Raw genomic sequence first — 22,465 nt, 5'->3', positions numbered from 1 at the left:
ATTTTGTGTGTATCAATTTTTCTCTTGTAACACCTCGAGCGCGATGGTAAATCTGTAGCAGAACGTCTCTTGGCGTGAAGCGCGCACGCGAAAGTGCTCGCGTGCTACCCAGACTGCACCACAAAATATTCGGCATGAATTGCACACTTTATTCAAACAAAACATCAGTCTTGAAATTTTACGTGCAAAAACGACGCGTTTACGCTCGCGGGTAATGACGGCAGTTGCTAAACTTACGTGCATTCACAATGACGACACTTGACATGAAGAAAGTGCAACGCGACCGCATTTTCACTGTAATTGTGCTAACATATTCATTAGAGAATCATTCAAAACAGTTACCTAACAAAAGTATAATAAACATAGCGGCTTCAAGGCCTAAGATGGCTAACAGTGTCGCTATTGGTTGCAATGGTTTCGCTGCCGATTTAGATGAAGTGGGAAAAATGCATCTGATAAGCAGGGACTGTAGAGCTCGCACAATCCTTAGTAGCCGGTACTGTCGCACAGATAATTTACATAGAACAGATAATTTACATACCTCTTTGTGCGGCGGCCGGTTTCGAGAACAAATTCTGCAGCCGAAGTTAACTTCCAATGTCTTCTTTCACCTCGCACTTTGTTCTTTTCCTTTTTTTCTCATCCTTTTTCTTTTATATTCTCTTCGCGAAAACTGTTAAACAAGTTACTGTTCTTCACTTTTTCATCCGCCGACGCACGGAAGTGCGCAGTGGAATCACAAGGAAGCTATAGGAAGAAAGGACTCACGCTCCACAAAATTTTGTACAGCTAGGGGCGCTACCTGAATGTGTTGCGCGAATAATAAATTGTGATCGAGAAGCTTACTTTCTGCTCTATACAAATGTATTTGTTTGTATGTCAGCTGTATACAAATCTAGGAGACTACATATAGATGATTCTCACAAGCACTGTTCTTAAGTTACGCTTTGTCACCTCTCACACAGTTCTGTGATTATTGAGAAATTATATATTCTAATTTCGTCATCAGTAGTGTTAACATTTTCTAGGTCACAGAGTATACAGTGCATGCATATCCCAAGAAATGAAAGATTGTAAGCGATATGCTTATTAAACAGAAAGAAGAGAAGGGGACCCAATACGCACCTCTTCGGAACGAAAGATGTAACAGGTATGACCTCAGGAGTACCAATTAATCTAACAAACGGTTGCTGGTCTGTTCAGAAAGCCACATTACGTTGTTATATATTCCATATCACCAACTTGAACTGATTTATTGTTTGAGCCTTATTCGAAAGTTTTCGGATAACTCAAGAGCGTTTCTTGAAAGTTCTATCTGTATTATTTAATTTATTGATTCTCCATCTACATATGTAGGTTCGATTAACTCAGCGGTTGTATAGTTATCGCACCTATACCGACTGTTTAATATTTCGAGGACGCTTTGTTCGCAAATAGGCGATCATACAGTAATTGTATAACTATATTTATAATTAGGTTTTGCAGAATTCTCAGGGTGCAGAGAAAACTGAAATTTCCGGTTAATCGTGACGGCATGATTTATTGCCCCTTCTTTGTGCATGGTTAAAATGGGCCAAATCGACATCAAAAAGAAAAATAAGGATTCATGTGAACAGGCGCTTTTAACTTGTGAACCTCAACTGATTAGCCGAAACTCCGCGGTTCTGTCTTGTGTCGCTAGCTTTGTTCTGATATTTCGAGAGTCGGTCGGTAACGAATGCTAATCCGGAAAGGGATTATAAACGATACAGCAATGTTTCATTTACGATAACCACACAGCGTCCAAGAGGCAACTGCGCAGTGTCATCTGGCTCTAATAATATTGCCAGATAACACTACAACTTTCTCTTGCACCTAGATTTATTAAAACGTTACAAGCACACAACGGAACTCACCATATCATATATGTAAAGCACGAACATGCTAGCTTGTCGACGGCAACCGTTATCTTCCGCAAAAACGATTTTGAAATTCGATTACTTTAAAGCAGAACAAATTTCGCCACCCTTAGAGATAACCACATCAACTATTGAAACTCATTCAGAACGAATAATTAGTGTATAATGTTTCAAGGGATGTTAGCGTAATGTGTTAATGTTATAAGAACAATGTTAGTTTAATTTTTGTTATTTTGTGTTTGAAATTTTAAACTGTACTTCTTGGGTTGTCGTTTTTATAAAATGTTTAAAATAAGGTAGACGGAACCCTTTCCGAGTGCCGAAAATTACACGAAGACAAGTCCACTTGTCAAAGCGTTCGCTCGGCTTGGGAACTGAGGCTCTCCATTTACCCTGGTTCAGTGCTCATTCAGTCTATGTAGCCGTTCTTTCTCTCATTCTACCCTAGTCCGAAAGAGGATCGCACAGTGATATCCCATACAAAAGGAAAGCTTTGAGCGTTTTTTAATGGCTTGAAAGCGTAACAAGAGTACATTGAATAGTGTTTAAAATCGTATGATCCCAGTGGCAACGTGCGAATAGGCTATTAAAGCATATTTACTTCTTGAAAACTATAGAATCGTACTGAACACCTTTTGGCTGATAACCAAAAACTGCAAACAAGCCTCTGAAAAAGTTTCTTTGCTCGTTTTGGTGCAAATAGAATGTTGAGTACTTGTTCTCCGTTTTGCGGACATAGGTAAGTGGAAGGTTTTAAGGAGGTACATTTTTAGGGAAGCAAATATCTGTCATTGCTATGCACTCAGGTACTTGTGTCTAGTGAGCTCTGGGAGATATTAAATTCTTCCTGACAAGAACGCCGGCCATTCGTTCACATAAAACGACAACATTGCGTCGCAACAGAGGACAGTCTCGAGCAGCCAAGATGTCCTTTGCCAATTATGCCTTCCTTGACAGGTTAGACGCACTCGTGATTTTCTGTGTAACACACGTCACGACTCCCCCTCCCTCCCTTTTTACGTACCTCTAGTCTCTTGCAGCAGTTGAGCCTCCTGACTTCGTCCAGTACCACCTCTAATGCGATGCCAACGAAGCTCAGCGTCGCCCAGAAAGTGACGGCGGTGGTCATACTGTGCCAGACCCAGACGCACCCGAAGGACGTAGCCACTGCGATCATCCTCCAGCCGGCTTTCCTTTCTGGACCAACAATGGGCAGGTAGATATATCTGCGGTGATTTTGTGCGTTTTAGATAAGTACTATGTAAAAGCATAAATCTCGTTGAGATAGAGTAAAACTTTACAAAACAGAAAGCTTAACATGGCAGCAGGTTCACAAAGGAGGATCCGCTTTTCTTCCCTATACAGAATATTATAAGGAACACTAGGGCTTGACTCCGCAGCAATCTCTATTGCACAGCTCGTCAATCCGAGCGGCGAAGAAAAATTGCTTTTATCCTTTGCAAAGCACTAAGGAGAGAAATTAATATCTGTAGTATTTCTATAGTTATTAACTTCCCGTTTGAGTACATAAAACGCGGAAGCAAATATGTGTTGTCTAGTTGCGCCTAATAGCTTGTGGCGGCTTAGAACTACAAATGTAGTTCCACACTGTAGAACTACACTTTGCTATGCAATCTATACCGTGGCCTCTATTTGCATGAATTAGGAGCTGTACTGTGCTATGACAAATGTAAACAAAACCGAAGAAGAAAGGCCCCAACTCGCGCCGCCATTGTATCGCAGATGGAGGGACAACCAATCAAGCATGAAATTAATGATGCAACAACCATGATCATTGCCTAGATGTACCCCTCCAGGGTGGTGCAGTGGTAGGGTGCTTGATCACTGTGCCCCAGGAAGCGGTATTGAATCCCGGCATAAGTGGCCACTTTTTGATGAAGGCCAAAAAGCTAGGAGCCCGTGTGCTGTGCGATGTCGCTGCACGTTAAAGAACACCAGGTGGTCGAAATTTCAAGAGCCCTCCACTACGGTGTCTCTCATAGCCTTAGTTGTTTTGGGACGTTAAACCCAACAAACCAAAACTAAACGATTTCTTAGATGTGTATGATAAAAAAATTTGTCATAGACCTTTAGAACTCTTACGTGTAGGAGCGTGAACATATCTTCATGAGTACATATGATTACAGTGCGCAATTTCTATGCACACCATGGTGAACACAACCTGCAGTACGTTGCTAGAAAAGTGCTGAGTAATGCTCTATTGCGCAGTGTACCTAAGTCAGGGGTCTTTGAAACGGTACGATTCCTCGGTCATGTCTATACATGTACCATTACATACGCTTTGGTATCGCATTCGCGTTCGGAGCGAGTGTCCGACATGCTTGCCTATGTAATGTAGCATATGCGGTAGATTGTCACTGTTATGCACGTCGAAGCTCTAAAGGGAAAAGTGCCTTTGTGTTTCGGTTCAGCGTTCTGCGCTGGCAACGCGCCAACTGTTCTGCTTTTTATCACATAGACTGAAAAATCAGACTTCGTAGCGAGACGCATGATGGAGAATCAGACGAACGCAGCGAAGGCGAAATGTCGCTCGTCAGTACCACAAGTGTTCGCTGGTTGGAGTTGCTGGATAAAACCCGGCATCGGTGTTCCGGCGTTTTCGCCATCTAAGACGCGCGTAATTTCCGGTCTGACAGTTCGTTGCTTAATACGCCGTTAGGAGACTGCGTCGACTGCCACGGAAGTTTCGTATCGCGTCACAATGAATAAAAGACGGAATTTTTTATAGCCTTTATCCAATTGATCCTTGCTTGGGTGGTCTATTGGGAGCACAACTGTTTAAGAATTTTCGGCCAAGTATACCTATACAGACCACATTTTCAGAGCTACACTTGCACGACTAAACATGATTACAGCAATTGTAGACGTTTCGAGGGTTGCTATTGCATTTCGCTAACAGAAACAGCAAGATGTGACACTACCAGACTCTTTTTTCTGCAGCTTGAGCGCCCTAGATATATTTAAGGACAGGCATTTTACTACCTTGAAGAATTTATTAATTCATTGGCTTCTTGGCACCGTTCACAAAGACTGTTCTGTGGTTAAGAAAATATTATCACTTTTTCTCCAAGTTATAAGGCGTAGTTTAGAGTTGCCAATCGACACTGTTAGCGACATGTTCTGGCAGAAATGTCAACTGCAAGAAATATTTTAACAATACGTGAGACTTGTACAGCACTGAAGAAGCAGATTTTTCACTTTCTGTACTGGCATCCTATGTTCCGTCCTCCCAGTGGTAAGGGTAAAGAAGTAATCCTTTTAAAGCAGGCTGCCTATAACCCCAATAACAAAATTATATATACTCATAGCTTTGTTGTCTAATTACTTTAGTTGGCCTAGTATAAAAACCCGAAAACGTAACTATTTATTCGTTGAATTAACACAAGCTTAACACGTACTTTTTGATCCATAGGTGGAGGCCATGGTCGAAATACCTGAAAAAGAGCATTTTAGAGAGTCACTTTGATCGCCTGTGTTTGCCTCCAAGAGCATTATAAAACTATAGCTCACACTGGATTGCATTGGCTGTCTAGAAGTTCGAGTATCCCTCTCGGATGAAATGCTACAATTTTTTACCATAGCGACTTGGTGCCAACATACTGGGATTCTGATGGGCGCAAGGTCCTCCGGTCGCGGTGCTCTGTTTTCAGGTGTGAAATGCTTAGAAGAAGGGTCTGTAACTATAGCACTTTCTCTTCGATGGGTTCCTTGTCTATTCGCGTTGTTACTCTACCATACGAATTTAAGCCAAATAGTGAATAATAAATACGTTCGAAGGCACACTAAATATATGTATTCATGTAGTATGTATACTCTTATGCTAATATAAGGTAGTGGTAAAGTGTTTACTGCGCTCAGTTGTCTTCAAATGGATGTTCTCCAGAGCCAGCACCGTCCATAGCGCCGGACATCTATGGTGCTGGTTTACCGAAACCGTCACTTGGAACGTGATTGAAGGGTGCGAGCGCCAACTGTGCAAGAACTGCCTTTTTCTACCTGATGTATCAGAAATGCGGGAATCAGGTACTCATTTCTGCTAATGTCAAGAGGACGGTAGGTGAGGAGCTGCTGGTCATCGTCAACAAATGAAATGAGCAAACCGGTTTTGAAATCAACATAAACATCCCGTAAAGGGGAACATAAGAAACGATTCTAAAAAAACCGCAATTTTCAACGTGTTATGCACACGGACGGAAAATTTTATACCTTCCAGCGGCCACGAATTACTGTGCTAGCGCCTATTGCTCCTTAAGTTACGTCCTACAGTTTGGAGGCCAACTATAGATAGAACCATTTTTGGCACGCAGGGAGGGGTCGTTCGCACAGCCGGGCGCCTACAAACGCAAGAGGGGGGGGGGGGGGGGTAGATGATGTCTGCTCTCCGCAGGTCACACGACTTACAAGCATATGCGGGTAAGCCTTTAATGCACGTTTTCGCCAACTTTTGCATTGCTGCTGGAATCTGGTCTCAGTGTCACGTCTAGCGCGACCAGCTCGCAGCAGCAAAGGCAAAGTAGGCGAAGTACAATAAATGCATTTCGCTCGCGGACATACGCGGGTTCGGAGTGCGATCTCCGGAGAGCACAATTTAGCCAAATATCACGTCTAACGTGATCTGCTTGCAACAGCGGTGAGAAATTAGGAATTAAAGTGCAATAAAGGGAACTTGAGAGAGCTCTCGAGCATACGCGCGCAATGCATGCGACCTCGCTCGTAGACAGCTGGCGTTCACCGAAGCGAGAAGGGCGCAAATACACGACTGCACGTTTGTGTTCAAAATTTGCACGTGAATTGAATCTGTTCTAAAATTGGGGTGACGTTCGTGAGAACGCAGCTTACATAAAATACATACATACATCACGTACGGGCGAAATGTCGATTGTGTGCTTTCGCCTTGATGTGCTTGTCCAATGTCTTTAAGAACGTACCGACTCTTCTGCGTGTCCATGCGAGTTGTATCCGAACAATTTGTAATCACCCTGGCGAATGTAGTAAGTCGACACACAAAGGATTCACGGCGCTAGATGGTCGGTGCGAGTCGCACAATATAAACCGAACTGGGGCAGTGTCAAGAGATAGGGACAGATTTCGAACATCATGTGCGCAAAGACAAACACTGCTGCAGCTGTCGTCACACTGACGTGATGAAATTACGAGCACGTGAAGTAACAACGAGACAAAGTGACCGGATACACAAAGTATACGCACCAAAGGCAACATCGGGAAATCGGCTGGCAGAGCTCCCGAAACAAACACACAACATTCAAATTACGCCAGCGACGGGCAGTGCAACGGTCGTAGGATAGCGGCGGTGGGGTAGTCGAAAGTTCGAAAGTCAGACAGAAGCGACGTAAAAGAGACATATCAATTGAAAAGAAGCGAAGGATTTTCTCCTCGCGCCTACTGCTCGGCTTCCAAGGCTGAGGAGGTTCGTCAAATCAGCCAAGACGGAAGTGGGCCGCGCTTTCCTCCCCGTGATGTGCATACAAAGCAATATTTTGCGTAATATAGGATTATGCCGTTGCAATAAAGGCTTCAGCAGAACATAAATTGCGACATTTGCAGTTGTCTGCTTTTATTGCTCAGATAAATAAACCATCCCATTTGTTTCTAATGGCAGCCTAATGTGCTCAATATCAGTTCCGTATAAACTTGACAGCAAAATTCAAGAATACATCGCAAGGGTACATCATTCCTAGTAATATATTCTTCTTTTTTTGGGTCTTCTTTTGGAGCATTCCAGCTTTGAATTTAGGGGAAGAAAACCCTGAATATACGCGAATATTTAAAGGGATCGGCGAAAGGCCGTTCTGCAGCAGTCTCCAGGTGGCTTTCTAGGATTTATTAAATGGCTTACGTGGAGTCCGATGGGGCCTTAGACTTTTTCTGTTGCCCTATATTTGTAAAGCGAAGAACTTGCAAAACTTTCATCCGGACAGGCGAAACGTATAGCCGCTATGCGCGAAACCTGAAACATGTTGAAATGGAAGTGGCCGTGGATGGCTCAGCGAAATGTAGATATGGTTATAATTGTTGCGTTTAGATTGCCTTTATTAGTGAATATTTGGGTATTGAACGCGCTTTAGCATTTACAAAAAAAAAAAAAGCGTAGTTGATCATTTAGACGTTTTATTTGGCGTCATCGTGAACATGCTTGGAGAATGGGCTTTGGTGGTGACACCTATGCTGCATTTTTTTCGTTTGGAGGAAATGCCCAGGCGAATTCGTATCAAGCTTGTAACACTGTCGCACTTTGGACAGCGTTCAGAGTAGTGCCATATAATTTCGTTTTCTTTTTAGCATCCATCTTATCAATGTTGGAGGCTAGTTGCGGTAGGAATTCGATCCAATGACACATGCGTCTCTGAAAAGTGTAGCTGTCCACTCTCTTCCCTTGCTCAGTAATTGTCTTAATCAAAAATAAAGCATCCAGGAAATAAAAATATAGTATTAAAGGTGTTGAGACCGATACTCTCTATTCTTTCCTGAAAAAACCTAATTAAAGCGATAATATAAAATATTCGTGGAAATAAAATACGGTGTTAAGACGCTTCGCGTCTACTCTGAAGGCGAAGCTTGACCTGGGAGAGCGGTGGCGTGGCTGCTTTCAGGCTACAGGTCTTGGAACATCAGGCCCTTCGCCCTTTGCGGTGGAAGACCATTTACGCCTGTGTATCTGAAGCCTTGTACATGTCGTCATAGCAGTAGCCACTGTTTCGGTGGCGGACGATGACTGTTGCGAAGCGCGTCTCTCTCTTTTTGTCTCGTCCCTCAGTTCTTCATGTTCAAGGCATATGATGACTAGCGGTAAAGACAACGACAGAAGAGAGACGGACACCACGAACGCATGACATCAACTTGATTCTATTCCTGAAAGCCACATTCAATATATAGACAAACCATGTACAAAAAATCACAACCATATTTGTAACGACAACTTCCGGTTCAAGAAAATGCAATTCTTTGGATAATAAAGATAAGGATATTTCAGTGATTAAGCACGCCAAGTGCGTAAGCAAGCCATCCTTATCTTTATTATGCAAAGGATTACAATTCTTGAATCGGAAGGTGCCATTGTACTTGCATTTTAGGGTATGATTCTTTATACATGGCTTGCCTATATATTGAATGTGTCTGTCTGTAATAAAAGCAAGCTGATGTCTAGTGTTCGTGGTGACCGTCTCTCTTCTTTCCTTGTCTTTAGCGCTAGTTACCTTGAATCTAAAGGTCACCAACTAGCCCAGTTGTCCGCTTTAAATGTTCAATTCATTGTAGGCACAAGACAGCGGTGACAGCTCATCTAGAGCCAGCTGGCAAGCCCGAGCATTTTCCCTAACTCGTACCTACCGTCGCAACAGCTCTCCGAATAGCACATTATATTTATTCTTAGGAGGTGGAATGCTATTAATACACGGCATCCTCAGTTTCTAATTAGTATACCTGTAAGCTCCGCCTTTAAAGGCATGACGTGCCCACGTTAATGGCTACCGTTCGCGGCTCTCGTTGAAATCATAGTTCGCGTATGTGGAGTTAGCTCCCAGCATAGCAATATGTACGAATATCAATGCGTGTCCTCGAAATTCGCACCTGTCGTCCCCCAAAAGCACAGAGGGCCCGATTCACATCTGATTCTCGCAACGAATTTAGCAAATCTAAACTGTCATGGGCAGCCAAGTGCTCCATGTATGGTCCTGAATTTTTACACTCCATTGGATTCGTTCCCCGCTATGCCACCTGCCACAGCATGTCCATAATTATTCGCTCAAAACGCTGAATCAGTTGACGTACGATTTTCTGGAGAAGGGGTCTTATACAACTGGCACGGTGAGACAATTTTCACTGCTTTCCTTCTATTTTTGAGTGCTGGAGTTTTTTACACACACACATACACACACGTCACATCGCTGAGTTGCTGCTGCCCTGCAAAGAAGCTCAATTGAAGCTGCATTACAGCTTAAGTAATATTCTTAGTGCTCGCAATACACTGTATCAGTTGCCAGCGGCTCTGAGTGTTCATTTTTTATGAGACTATTGTCACATGATCTCCAGGTGAAAAAAGCATTTCATCTTTTAACGCGCCTGCTACCTCTGTATTTGAGCATCGTGCGTTGATTTCGTCACAATGGCTAAGAGCAGCTTTGTAAAAGGAAACTTCGTGGTGGCAGAGTCCTTTAATCAAACGCCACTCAATATAATGTGCCTTGTTTCAAAAGGCAAATAGTGATGGGAATATTGACTATGTGGAGGTTTCATTGGGTGTGGTTCTTTATAAGGACCGAGAGATACTAGCCCTTTTACCCAATAAATCAGACGTCGGCGCTGCAAGCAAAACTCACAAACATGCTAGTTATGCGGCAGTAGCGGTAGTTAGGTGGTAGTTAGTAGGTGCCATTTCGGACAGTGACATGTCGGGAAGTTGTGTGAAGGAACGAGACTAAATCAAATGGTCGAGTCGGCAGCACCTGCCAACTTGGGCAGCTCCTTTCACATGGCCAGAGTCGGACCTTGTGGCCACAATTTCAGAAATGTAGCGGATGCTAAAAGACGGGTTAGAACATCCAATGGCAGGCCGCCAATAAACTGTCCCATTCCCGCCATAAGAAACTTGTTTCAATAGTTAGTTGAATTGCTTGTGGCACTAATTCCATAAGCGGATATAAAAGACGAGTCGAAGAATTCTTGTTCGGTAAAACGTAATATTTACCTTATCAGATGAATGCTATGATACGTTGGCTTTTGCTTTTAAAAACTCTAGCTTGGAAAACACACGAAAAAAATGTTTCGACGATGATTCCGCGGGCGCAAGGCTACTGCCTAACTCGGGCTGTGACCTCTTTGATCTCTTTCGGCTGCTGTGTATGTGCTGTTTGTATACAATCTGTTTCTCCTGTATGCATGCACTGTCTCTGTTTTTGTTGCTGTATAGGTGCTTTACAACACGGGTCTAGATGTACATTGCTGATTCGTTTGTGTGGCTAGAGGAAGTGATCACTTGAGTGTTATGGCTTTTTGATCATAACGCTAGCAGTAGATTGCGTATTCAGAAGTGCAATGTATTCAGAGACGACACTTCGTCAGGCGTTCACCCAACGAATTTTGCCCCACAACAATGCCAGAATTTTGTAAATATTTTGTGACTTTAGTGTGCTTTGTGCGTCCATCACTGTCAAAGAGTACAAACAAGCAGAAGACTTCGTGCCATTTAATAATTCAACAAAATGTATCATTCATTACTTGCATCAGTTTATTCGCAAGAAAGGCGCTCTTATAACACATTTGAAGAATTTTGGTGTTTTTTAAAGAAGTAACGCCCCTACTTCGCGATTGACCGGTATGCATCTCATCTGAGTATACTTTCAACTAGGAATTCAACCATGAACAATAGAAATAGTATTCCTTGTTACTGCTGAATGTTTTTATACGAAAAAAGTGCGCTTAAGACAAAACAAGCTTTTGAATTGTCTGAAAGCGTTCATCTTTAAGTGTTCTGTTAGACCAATGATAACAGCTCGGCCAAAACTGTGCATCTGACGATGGCCAACAAACGTCCCCCATTGAGCAGGAGTGAAAATAACGTCTCCTCATTGAGAACTTACCTCCAGAAGTGCGAACACAGGTGCGACCTAGCGACGCATTTGGGAGGACTTGGAAGGCGAAGGCCTTCTATTCGGGCACAGTTTCCAGAGAAGCCATACTGGATGAGGTACTTGAGGAAGAACATTATGTTGATTATGACTCCATAGCCCAGGAGGCTCGTATTGTCCAGCCTTTTTACCAAGTGCGGTGCCGTAATCAGCGCGGAACTGCAAAAATAACAAAAAAATCAGTTTTCAGAAAAAAAGAGACACGCAATTAGTGAGATCATGTGTAGAAAATGCACTGTTCCGTAACTCGTGCAATGTATTCCATAGGTTTTGCCAAGTTTGCTCTTTGCATCACACAAATTTCATTACTACAGGGACAAGATTTACAAAACAACACGCATATCGCCATGGCCCCTGGTGTTCTGATTGAGTTTCTAGCCGCTGTTCCCGCAGCTCCTGCAGCGGTCGACGACTGGAGTCAAGTGGCTGCCAGCGATCGTCTGGTGCACTTTGCAAGCAAAGGTGCTGCGCAGCATAGCTTCCACGCACTGAGGAGAAGCCTCAGCTTCGGTCGGGCTTGTTTGGACTCGTCAGAGCAGTCGCCAGGCAGCCTTCCACCTCAACGATGGCCGGCGCCATGAAGGCGCGCCTTCCTCTAACCTTCCCCCCCTTCGTGCTTCTGTAGAGTGCCGCCGATTTGTGCCCCCCCCCCCCCCCCCCCCCGCGGAGAAGACAATTCAAACGCCAAGGACATTCGGGGCCTATAAAAGAAGACGCTGCTGTTTGTGGGGAGAAACCTTCATGATCATCGTCAAGTGCAGCGCTTCTCGCCTGGAGCGGACGTGGCGGAATCTCCCTGGCACTCGCGGTCAGCGAAAGGAGCCTTCACATCTCGTACCGAGGCATGGCAGCTGGACGACAGCGCTGGGATGGTCGGTATAGTGTTCTTGCTCCGGTTTGCTGTGGCTATCGTCTTCTCTCCTTGAGTATTGCCAGGATTAAATTAAGGGCTTCTTCGTTGCAGGGAAAGTTTGTTGTAGAAGCCTGTTTGAATTTGAAACTTGCTTTGCACCAACCTACTCCTGAGATACTCGCAGCGACTGGATAAAGCTGTGAATCACGGACCTAACCTTGGCATGTGAGGAATGGCTTGATTGTGGCGAATAGAATTAAAAGGAGCAGACTATCAAATCGATCGAAGGCGACGGCTTTGGAGATGAAGATATTGTGGAATATTGTGCAAATGGGAAGAGATAAATCGGAAAGCAGTAGTGGAGGAGCTGGAAAATAAAGAGGAAATAGAGCAAAGAAGAAAAGAAGAATTGAGGAACGCTAGAAAGCAAGCGATTGGAAATTAGGTTAGGGAAAGCGCAGGCAGATTGGGCGAATGCTAACGGTTCCGCTGTTGCGAGCCCTTAAACTTTCAAGTGGCCTAATATGAATGACCACCAGTCATTTTTCACAATGAGCGAGGATATCGATCTGTTTCTTTTTGATTTTGAGCACATTTGTGAGAAAAACGAGATTTTCAGCTCCATCTGGCTCCTGCACCTCTTAACAGTTTTACATTGCGAAGCGGCCTACGTGCTTGCTAGGCTTATCCAAGAGAAGGCGGACGATCATGAGAAATACAGGCAACTTTGCTTAGAAAGTACCACCTCTCGGCGGACGTCTTCCGTGAACGGTTCCGGAAAGCAAGGAAAAAGCCGGTGAGTCTTTTCCGGAGTTCGCTCAGTGTCTGAATGCAAATTTGATCTAATGGCTCAAATCCGCTGATATCTATGATGATCGGGACAACGTTGTTGAAGAAATCTGTCTAGTACAGTTTTACAACAGTCTGAATGAGGTAATGCGTATGTGGGTGCAAGACAAGTCCGAAAGAAAAAGCTTGGATCACCTCGCTGAGCTCACAGAACAATTGTGGGTTAGGCGCGACGCAGCTGCATAAAGTTTGTGGGCAGTCGCGGAGCCCCACAGGAATTTTGTGAAGCGCCCATCGCGGGATAAGAAACGTACACCGCTCCGTGTGTAGAGAAAGAAACTGGTGAGGAGGACTGAGAAAACGGCGCACCCTTAATAGACTACACTACAGAAGCAAAAAGGAAGAAGGAACGTACTATAGCATTTGAAAAGAGGAAGTCGACAGCCTGTTTCCGGTGTAACGACCCTGGGCAGATCTCGAGGGGCTGTCAAAGGGAAAGGGTTGCTTTTCGCTCGCCAACATAGACGCGGAGAACGTGAACTTCCAGGAACTGTACACGCGCGAACTGATTGTGAATGGGAAGCAGTGTCAGGTTTTACGTGACTCCGCCGCCTCGGGGAATGTGGTGCCCCTGCACTTGTCTTGATCGGCGAGTGCGTGCGGATCAGGCAAGTGGCACGGAGCGACATCGTTTCTCTGATGTGCACGCGCGTCACAATAGAGGGTTCGTTTGGCGTACTGCACACAGAGGTGGCTGTGTCGGTCGCCTTTTCAGAGCAGTTGCCTTTCCTTTTTTCTAACCGTCTGAGGTTCATGTGGAAAAAAGGGGATTGGGCTACGTTGAACACTCTGTACACGCACGACGAGTTTAGAAGCCCGCAAAATCGTGGACCAGTCGCTACATGCAGTTGAATCTGAAGATGCATGCTCCCTGCGAATGTAATGCTCAAGCAACGACAGCTGCTTTCGAGAACTAGATGCGTTCTGCCCCGCTGAGTAAATCAATCGCGGACCAGTCAGAACGTTCATGTGAGCATGCTTCCTGCTAGTGAAATGCTCATGTAGACAGTGCGACAGCTGCTTCGGGGAATGAGGCGCCTTCTGCCCCGCCGAGTGAGGGATCTGAAACCAGTCTACCGTCTTTCCAATCAGGCGGCTTCCTCGAACTGACGAAGGCAGACGGGGATGTGATAGCGGCACATCACGCCAGCAATGACAATCTGTCTGAGCTTTGAGGTGTCCTGCCGGTGAAGAAAGGGCGACAAATAACGTGCGAGAAAGCGCGCGGGAGCAACCTACAATGCAGCGAACGGAGCAGCACCGCGTTGTCGTGAAAGGGAAGCACGAGAGGCAGGTTGCGACCCCGAAGGCCACGCCTAATAGAGAGGAAACCTGTCACCTTTGATTCACATTCAGGGCAGTGTTTTGCTACGTTTCGGAATACCGTAGGAGCAAGCTACTTTGACATCCTTGTAGAACTAAGACTTGTGTATTTGCCTGATATGCGCAGAAAGAGGTCGCGCTCTTTCCTTGCCGGGGGGGGGGGGGGGGGGGGTATTTTGCAGATCTCATCATTGATTACACTGGCGGTTCGGGCTTGTTGGTAACACATGTGCACAAAAATAGCACAGGGACAGAAGAAGGGCAAGCAAGGGCACGCACTAGCGCTATAGCGCTCACTGTGTCCCTATTTTGTTCCTACGCTATTTTTGTTGTCATCGCAGATGCCATACCTGAGACAGCAGACATCTCCCTTGTGTGCAGGATCGGAAACCAGCCAAGCTGATAAGGCCTATTCAGAGGACAGCGAGAATGTGTGGCCCCTTTCAATACCGCCTCGGTTCCCGAGGCTCTTGCAGCGTTCGAGGACTGGAGCCAAGCGGGTGCCGGCGAGCGCCTGGTACAAGGTGCTGCGCCGCATGAATTCAGTGTAGTGAGGAGAAGCCTCAACATCAAGCTTGGCTGCATTCGTCAGAGCAGTTGCCAGACACCCTGGCGCCTCAACGACTGCCGGCACCATAGAGACGTGCTCTCCCCCCCCCTCCCCTCGCGCCGCGGAATCCCAGTGCACTGGCCGTTGGCGCTTTCGAACAATCGAAAATTCCTGCCTCCGGAGAGGACAGTTCAGATGTCAACAGCTTTCGTTTCCTATAAAGAAGACACTGGCGTTTGTCGGGCGAGACCTTCGTGAGCGTCGTCGAGTGCAGTGCTGCTCGCCTGGAGCAGACGTGGCGGAGTCTCCGTGGCCGTTGCGGTTAGCGAAAGGAGCCTTGACATCCTGGACCGTAGCGTGATATTGCTTTGTATCTGAACAACCGAAAACTCTTGTCTTGGTTTTAAAAACAATATCTATTAAAAAGACTCGCAATGGTTTGCCTACCGTCCAAAAGTGCTTATACTGTCTGGCCTCTTGGTACGCCGGTCTATTGCTGCTTCAGGATAAGTAGGTGGTACAACGATGGTTCATAGCATCAACAATACGGAATTCCAAATTAGCTTGAACATGTTGGCTAGCGGCGGCAAGACGCGTAAAAAGTTCGGTAATACGTAGGACGCAAAACCAAGCTTTTAAAAGCAGCTTGATCAAAGAAGATTTCTCTCTATTATATGGAGTGCAGGTTCCAAATATGTGGTCTTAAAATAATCACGCCCAGACAAAAATAGTTCTGCCGCCTCATGTGTTGTAGCGATAGCTATGAAATACTGATACTCAACAGTGAAGGTATCCAGTAGCTTTGCTACTAGTCATTTTCACCTTCACTAGGAGCCTTGTTCCGCCTGCTCTTATTAATGCGCGTGCAACGCATGCACTATTAAGACAAATAGACAAGAAAAACACACCTACCACTGTTATGCATGCTTCGAGATAGTTTCATTTAAAAATTACTTGAAAGAAAACACAACTAAATTACGGTAATATATAAGCCTACCAGTCCGAAATGTTTAGGTAGAAAAACACCACGATCGTAAAAACAATTAAAGATAGCTTAGCTCTGCAATGCTGGATATATGTAGCGAAAAGCAATAATTTCTCCAGTCTTCTGTGCCGTTCGCCAACAGCTAAACTCTCTTTGCGCATCTAACTTCACCGGCGTTCTGTAATTCGTTTCAGAAAAGGAAAGGTGCAGCATCTGTCACTTGCGGAAGGATCCAACGCCCGGAGGCCTTGGTTGGTTGGTTGGTTTGTGGGGTTTAACGTCCCAAAGCAACTCAGGCTATGAGAGACGCCGTAGTGGAGGACTCCGGAAATTTCGACCACCTGGGGTTCTTTAACGTGCACTGACATCGCACAGCACACGGACGCCTTGCTTTTCGCCTCCACCGAAAAGCTGCCGCCGAGGCCGGGATTCGATCCCGCGTCCTTGGGAACAGTAGTCGAGCGTCGTAACCACTGCGCCACCCCGGCGGGGTGGAGGCCTTGGAGCGCAATGGCTCTCGCTTGGGCCACCCACCCCCTTCCCCTCTAGGCCTCAGGTCAGCCTCATGAATAACGGTTTGTGAATGAATAAATGAGTCACACCTGATGGCAGATGGGTGACGTCACATCCTTAATGTAACCATAATTGAGTGACCTAACTATTTTAGTTTTTGGTACCTTCAAATCGCGCGCCGATCGCAGTATCAGTGACTCGCGGAATCCCACTGTCATCCTCAAGGTTCAGTTCTGTTCAGTCGTGTCCGACTCTTCGCGACCCTATGAACTATTTTACGCCACGCTTTCCGGTCTCTCACTAGTTTCCTAACATCACATAACTTGAAGTCAAGAATTTGACGGAAGCCCGTCTGGTCGGGATGGGACATGACGAAAAATAAACGACACCGACCAAAAGAAGAAAGATGGAATGACGTTTCGGCTCCCACACGGGAGCCTTGTCATTCCATCTTTTTTCTTTTGGTCGGTGTCGCTTATTTTTCGTCATCACATAACTTCATCTTCAGCACCTCCAGGATGCCATCTAACCTTCGCGTTCGCTGCCTACCCCTTCTCCGGTGACCCTCAACCTTTCCCAACATCAAATCTTTCTCCAGCGACTCCTCTCTTCTCATCAGATGACCAAAGTAGCTGAGCTTTAACTTTAGAATTTGACCCTCCAATGAGCAGTCAGGGTTTATGGTCGACAATATCGACTGATTAGATCTTCCGGCAGTTGCAGTCCAAGGAACACTCAAGAGTCTCCTCCAGCGCCACAATTCAAACACGTCAATTCTTCGGCGGTCAGCCTTCTTCACAGTCCAACTCTCGCATCCATACATCACAACCGGAAAGACCATAGCACGAGTTATACGGATCTTGGTTGCCAGTCTAATGTCCCTGCTCTTTACTAGGCGGTCAAGGCTAGCCATAGCTCTCTTTCCCAGAAGCAGGCGTCTCTAATTTAATGGCTGCAGTCTCCTTCCTGGGTAATCTTGGAGCTGAAGAAGAAAAAATCTGTCACAGCTTCCACTTCTTGTCCCTTGATGCTCAAAGACTCCAAGGCAAGACGCCATGATCTTTGTCTTTTTTAATGTTCATTTTAAGCCCAGACGTCTCACTCTCTTCTTGTACGCGCATCAGAAATCTCTTGAGTTCCACTTCGTTTTCAGCCAATAAAGTGCTATCATCCGCATATCTAGGTAGGTTGTTGATACGTTTCCCAGCAATCTTCACTCCAGCTGAAGACACGTCCGGACCGGCCGTCCTCATGATGCACTCAGAATATAGATTAAATAGGCGGGGTGACAGAATGCAGCCTTGTCTCACTCCTTTCTCAATCAGAATCCAATCAGTAAGACCATGCCCAGTTCTGACTGTGACCTCTTGCCCTTTATACAGGTTCCTGAGGAGACAGATGAGGTGAATTGAAACTCCCATCTCTTGGCGAGCTTGCCACAAACTGTTGTGATCTACGCAGTCAAATACTTTCGCATAATCAATAAAGCAGAATTAGATGGGTCTCTGGAACTCTCTTGCTTTTTCCATACTCCAGCGAAGGTTGGCAATCCGGCCTCTAGATCCTCTGCCCTTGCGAAATCCAGCTTGCACATCCGGAAACTTCCGATCCACATATTGCTGCAGTCTACCTTGCAGGATTTTCAACATCACCTTGCTAGCTTGCGAAATAAGCGCGACGTGCGGTAGTTGGAACAATCTTTGGCACTGCCTTTCTTTGTAATGGGGATGTAAACTGACCTCCACCAAACCTGTGGCCACTGCAGGATTGTCCAAATCTTCTGATTTAATGTATGCAGAATGTTACAGCATCATGGTTGAGGTTTTGAAGCAACTCAGCTGGAATGCCATCAATTCCGCTAGCTTTTTGCTCTTAGCAAGGCTGCGTAAGGCCCATTCAACTTCACTCTTCAGGATGCTCGGCTCGAGATCAGTAATCACAACCGCCTAATGTTGGGTTTACACATCCGGGTCCTTCTTGTACAGTTCTTCTGTGTATTCCTACCACCTCTTCTTTATATCTGAGGCTTCAGTGAGGTCCCTGCCTCGTTTGTCCTTTATCACGCCCAGCGTAGCACAGAAGCTTCCTTTGATGTGTTTGATTGTCTTATACAGAGCTCTTGTGTTCCTCAATTGGCTGTTCTTTTCAACTGCTTGGCACTGTATGTCTAGGAAGGCATTCTTATCTCTCTTTGCTATTTTCTGAAAATCCGCATTGAGAACCTTGTATCTTTCTCTTTCCCTCATAACTTTTGCATTCCTCCTTTCCTCAGCTATTTGAAAAGCCTCTTCAGATAACTAGTTTATTTTCTTGAATTTCTTTTGCTTTGGAACTACTTTAGTAGCCACTTCCTGTATTATATCACGAACATCAGTCCATATCTGTTCAGGTTCTCTGTCTTGTAGATCTAATTCTTGAAATCGATTCCTCACTTCCACAGCATATTCTAATGGAATTTGATCCAGATCATACCTGAAAGGCCTTCTAGTTTTCTGCGTTTTCCTCAATCTAAGCTTAAAATTGGCAAAAAGAAGCTGATGATCGGTGCCGCAATTGGCCCCAGGCCTTGTTTTTGCTGCTTGTATAACACTTCTCCATCTCTGCCGGAAAAGAATGTAATCAATCTGATTCCTGTACAGACCGTCCGGTGAATTCTATGTGTACTCTTGTGCTGTTGAAAAGAAGTATTCGCTATGGTGAGGTTCTTTTCCGGACAGAACTCTACTAGCCTCTGCCAAGCTTCATTGCGCTCACCAAGACCGAACTTGCCTGTAATTCCGGAAATTTTTCCACTCCCCACCTTAGCATTCCAGTCTCTTATGAGAAAAAGGACGTCTGAATGGAGTGCGGTCTAAAAGGCATTGCGGGTCAGCATAAAATCTCTCAACGTCAGCTTCTTCAGCAGTAGTGGTTGGTGCATAGACTTGGATAACTGTCATGTTGAAAGGGTGACCTTGGATTCGAAGTGAAATCATTCGGTTGTATTTGTAGTTGTACCCTAGCACTGCTTTGCCCATTCTTCTGTTTACTATAACAGTGACCCCATTCCTTCTCCTAGATTCGTTCCCACAATAAAATACATAATGGTCACCGGAATACATTTTCCCATTCCGGTCCACTTGAGCCCGCTGATACCCAAAATATCAATGTTCAACTTGTTCATTTCTCGCATGACGACATCCAGTTTACCTTGCGTCATAGATCTTACATTCCATGTTGCTATGTGATATATCTCCTTGCAACATCGGACTTTCCGGTCGCTTCCCGACACATCCACAACTGAGCGTCCTTTTGGCTTTAGCCCAGCCGCTTCATTCGTCCTTGAGCTACTAGGAATCGCCCTTTGTTTAGCCCCAGTAGCATGTGGGACGCCGTCCAACCTGGGGGGCTCATCTTCCGGCACCCTATCATTAATTCTATTGTGACTGTCCATAGGGTTTTGTTGACAGGAAATACTGGAGTGGGTTGCCATTACGTTGTCCAGTGAATCACATTTTGTCAGAACTCTCTGCCGTGACCTGTCTATCTTGAGTGGCCCTACAAAGCAGAACTCACGACTTCATCGAGTTTCGCAAGCCCCTCCTCCACGACATGGCAGTGATCCATGAAGGGGATCCTCAAGGTGGTCAAGCGGAATTATGAAGAGCGTTTCATGATCCGACAGTGGGTAAACTCTCCTCGTCTTCCATGTCGAGCGCGTCTAACTTGACTGGCGTTCTATAATTCGTATACAGGAAAGGTAAGGCGCAGCATTTGTCACTCGCGGAAGGCAAGAAGCGTCGCCTGGCGGCTTTGGAGCACACTCGTTCTCGCTTGGTCCTCATAGCTGACGACAGATGAGTGACGTCACATCCTTGACATCAACCTAATTGAGTGACTTAGCTATTTTAGTCTTTGGTGCTTTCAAACGCAATATCTCTTACGGAATCCCGCTATCATCCTCAGGGTAGACAAGCGGAATTATGAAAAGCGTTTCATGACCTTGGTGTTTTACATATTTTGCTGTTGAGGGTTTAAGGTACAAATATAACTTTATCATTAGGCGACATTTTTACGGGAAGGGTACCAGTGTGAAGCTTAAAAAAAAAACAATTTGACGGTCGATTTTACCGGCAGCTTCCAATCTTTTTTTAGGACATCTTGTCCTGAGCCTCCACAATATCTGTTTCGGTATAGGGGTACGGGTAAAAAAATGTTGAGCAAGCTTTTGTACAATTGTTTCCTAGATACACTACTAAGATACTCAACCGAAAATTGGACACGCAAAATTTGTAACGCTAAAACAGCTTCTCTTAAATATCCAGTCTGGCCGGATAACTAGACACAACAAAGTCCAGCATCACGTTACCTAAGCGCATCTGCTTCATTGTGCGCAAAAAAGGGTCTGTTTGATCGCGCAAAAAAAAAGGAAATCTTGATACAAGTTGTCGCTGAAACAAGTTCAAAAGACCAAGGCCACCCCTTTTCATGGGAAAAAAGGAATTAGTGCGCCTAGTTGGCTCCCATTTTGAGCTGGGATCCCGTTTTTCACTGGCATATATTGTAAAGGACTTTAAAAACAAGCACCACCCAATAATCCTTACGGCATCCGGTTTGTACCCGTACAAAGTGACATGATTAATCCACAGCATTTGGGATACGCGGATGTCATTTAGGCACGCCGAAGAGAATGTACGATCGGTCAGGGACAACGTCATTGAAAGTGTCACATTTCTCAAAGATGTTCTCCGCAGTCAGCCTGAGCAGTCTCAATGAATGGATGCGATTGACGCATTGATCACAATGAAAAAGTTATAAGACATCGCTTAAGTCAAAGGTAGGCTAGTGATTTCTATGCTTGTATGCACTTTGTTGACCGGCAATGAAGAAAACAAAAAAAAAAACGTGTCACGACCGTTTCACGTGGTACAGCGGTGAAGCGCTCGGCTGGGGATCCACTAGATGGAGGTTGGATTCCCGGATGGAAACAAATTTTTGTTGTTGTTTGTTTAATGAGGATGAGTCACACACCTCTTAAGCTTTGCTAGGCAAACGCTGGAGGAGCTTGGCGATGGGGCTGAGCAGCTGGCCTAGGCTGTGACGCTACGGCATACGGTATACGCGCGCGAAGCTCGGCTCCGACCCTCCTAGTGAAGCTTTTCTCTTAGAAAGGTGAAATGGTGGCGAGGAGACAAGCGTGCAGTAGTAGCGGCGGCGCACATGGGCAGTACCGTGCGCCTGCGGCGAAAGGTGAGGCGACGGCTGTGGGGACGGCGGCCACCTGCACTGCGCGTGACGTCGCTCGGTTTCGCGCATGCGCACAATATGGCTTTGGCAGCATACTGCCCACGCAAAGCTTGACTCCGACCTTCGTAGTGAAGCTTATCGCTTCAAAGCTTAGGACTGGGAAGTGGAGAGGATAAGCGGTAATCATCAAGCAAGGCTTTTACACAGGACATGGTGACTGGAAAATCTGCACTTCTTAGTGTACAGTTTAGAGAAAAATGACAAGACGTTCGCACGTTGGGCTCAGATATGAAAATTATTGCCAAAATAAACAACACAATACCCAAAAAGTGCATTCTCTGATTAACCAAAAAACCGTGTCTCGTTGTCAGAATAGCAACAGAAGTGACAATTACATGTTTGTTAAGTCCATGTTTACGTTTGTTAAGTCCGTGTTTACGCATGATAGCTGTAAGGTCGCGAATAGTGAATGTTTACTTGGGTTTTCCTTTTGTGTGTGTTTGTGTGTTTCCTCCCGTTTCGGAGAGCCGGCCCGCGAGGCGCGCGGGTGGAGCGGCGCCCTAGGCGCCCGTACCCAGGGGGGCGGGGGGGGGGGACCTTTCT

The 22,465-nt window shown here is 45.5% G+C and overlaps 1 protein-coding gene across 1 annotated transcript in view; it reads right to left on the bottom strand.

Moving 5' to 3' along the window:
• Positions 1–22,465, bottom strand: part of LOC146177184 (protein-cysteine N-palmitoyltransferase HHAT-like) — a gene marked incomplete at its 5' end in the record, with an annotated part of 52,856 nt that overhangs the window by 7,968 nt on the left and 22,423 nt on the right. The window contains 3 exons of the mRNA XM_084581483.1: positions 2,923–3,124; positions 5,318–5,353; positions 11,516–11,722. Coding sequence (XP_084437609.1) covers positions 2,923–3,124; positions 5,318–5,353; positions 11,516–11,722 — 445 coding nt within the window. The remainder of the gene's footprint in view (positions 1–2,922; positions 3,125–5,317; positions 5,354–11,515; positions 11,723–22,465) is intronic.

Source organism: Amblyomma maculatum, chromosome 10 (genome assembly GCF_055883805.1).
Source record: "Amblyomma maculatum isolate TAMU_Amacu chromosome 10, ASM5588380v1, whole genome shotgun sequence".
Lineage (NCBI taxonomy): Eukaryota > Metazoa > Arthropoda > Arachnida > Ixodida > Ixodidae > Amblyomma > Amblyomma maculatum.
Note: the sequence above shows the minus strand (reverse complement) of the source record. Positions and strands in the feature narration are given on the sequence as shown.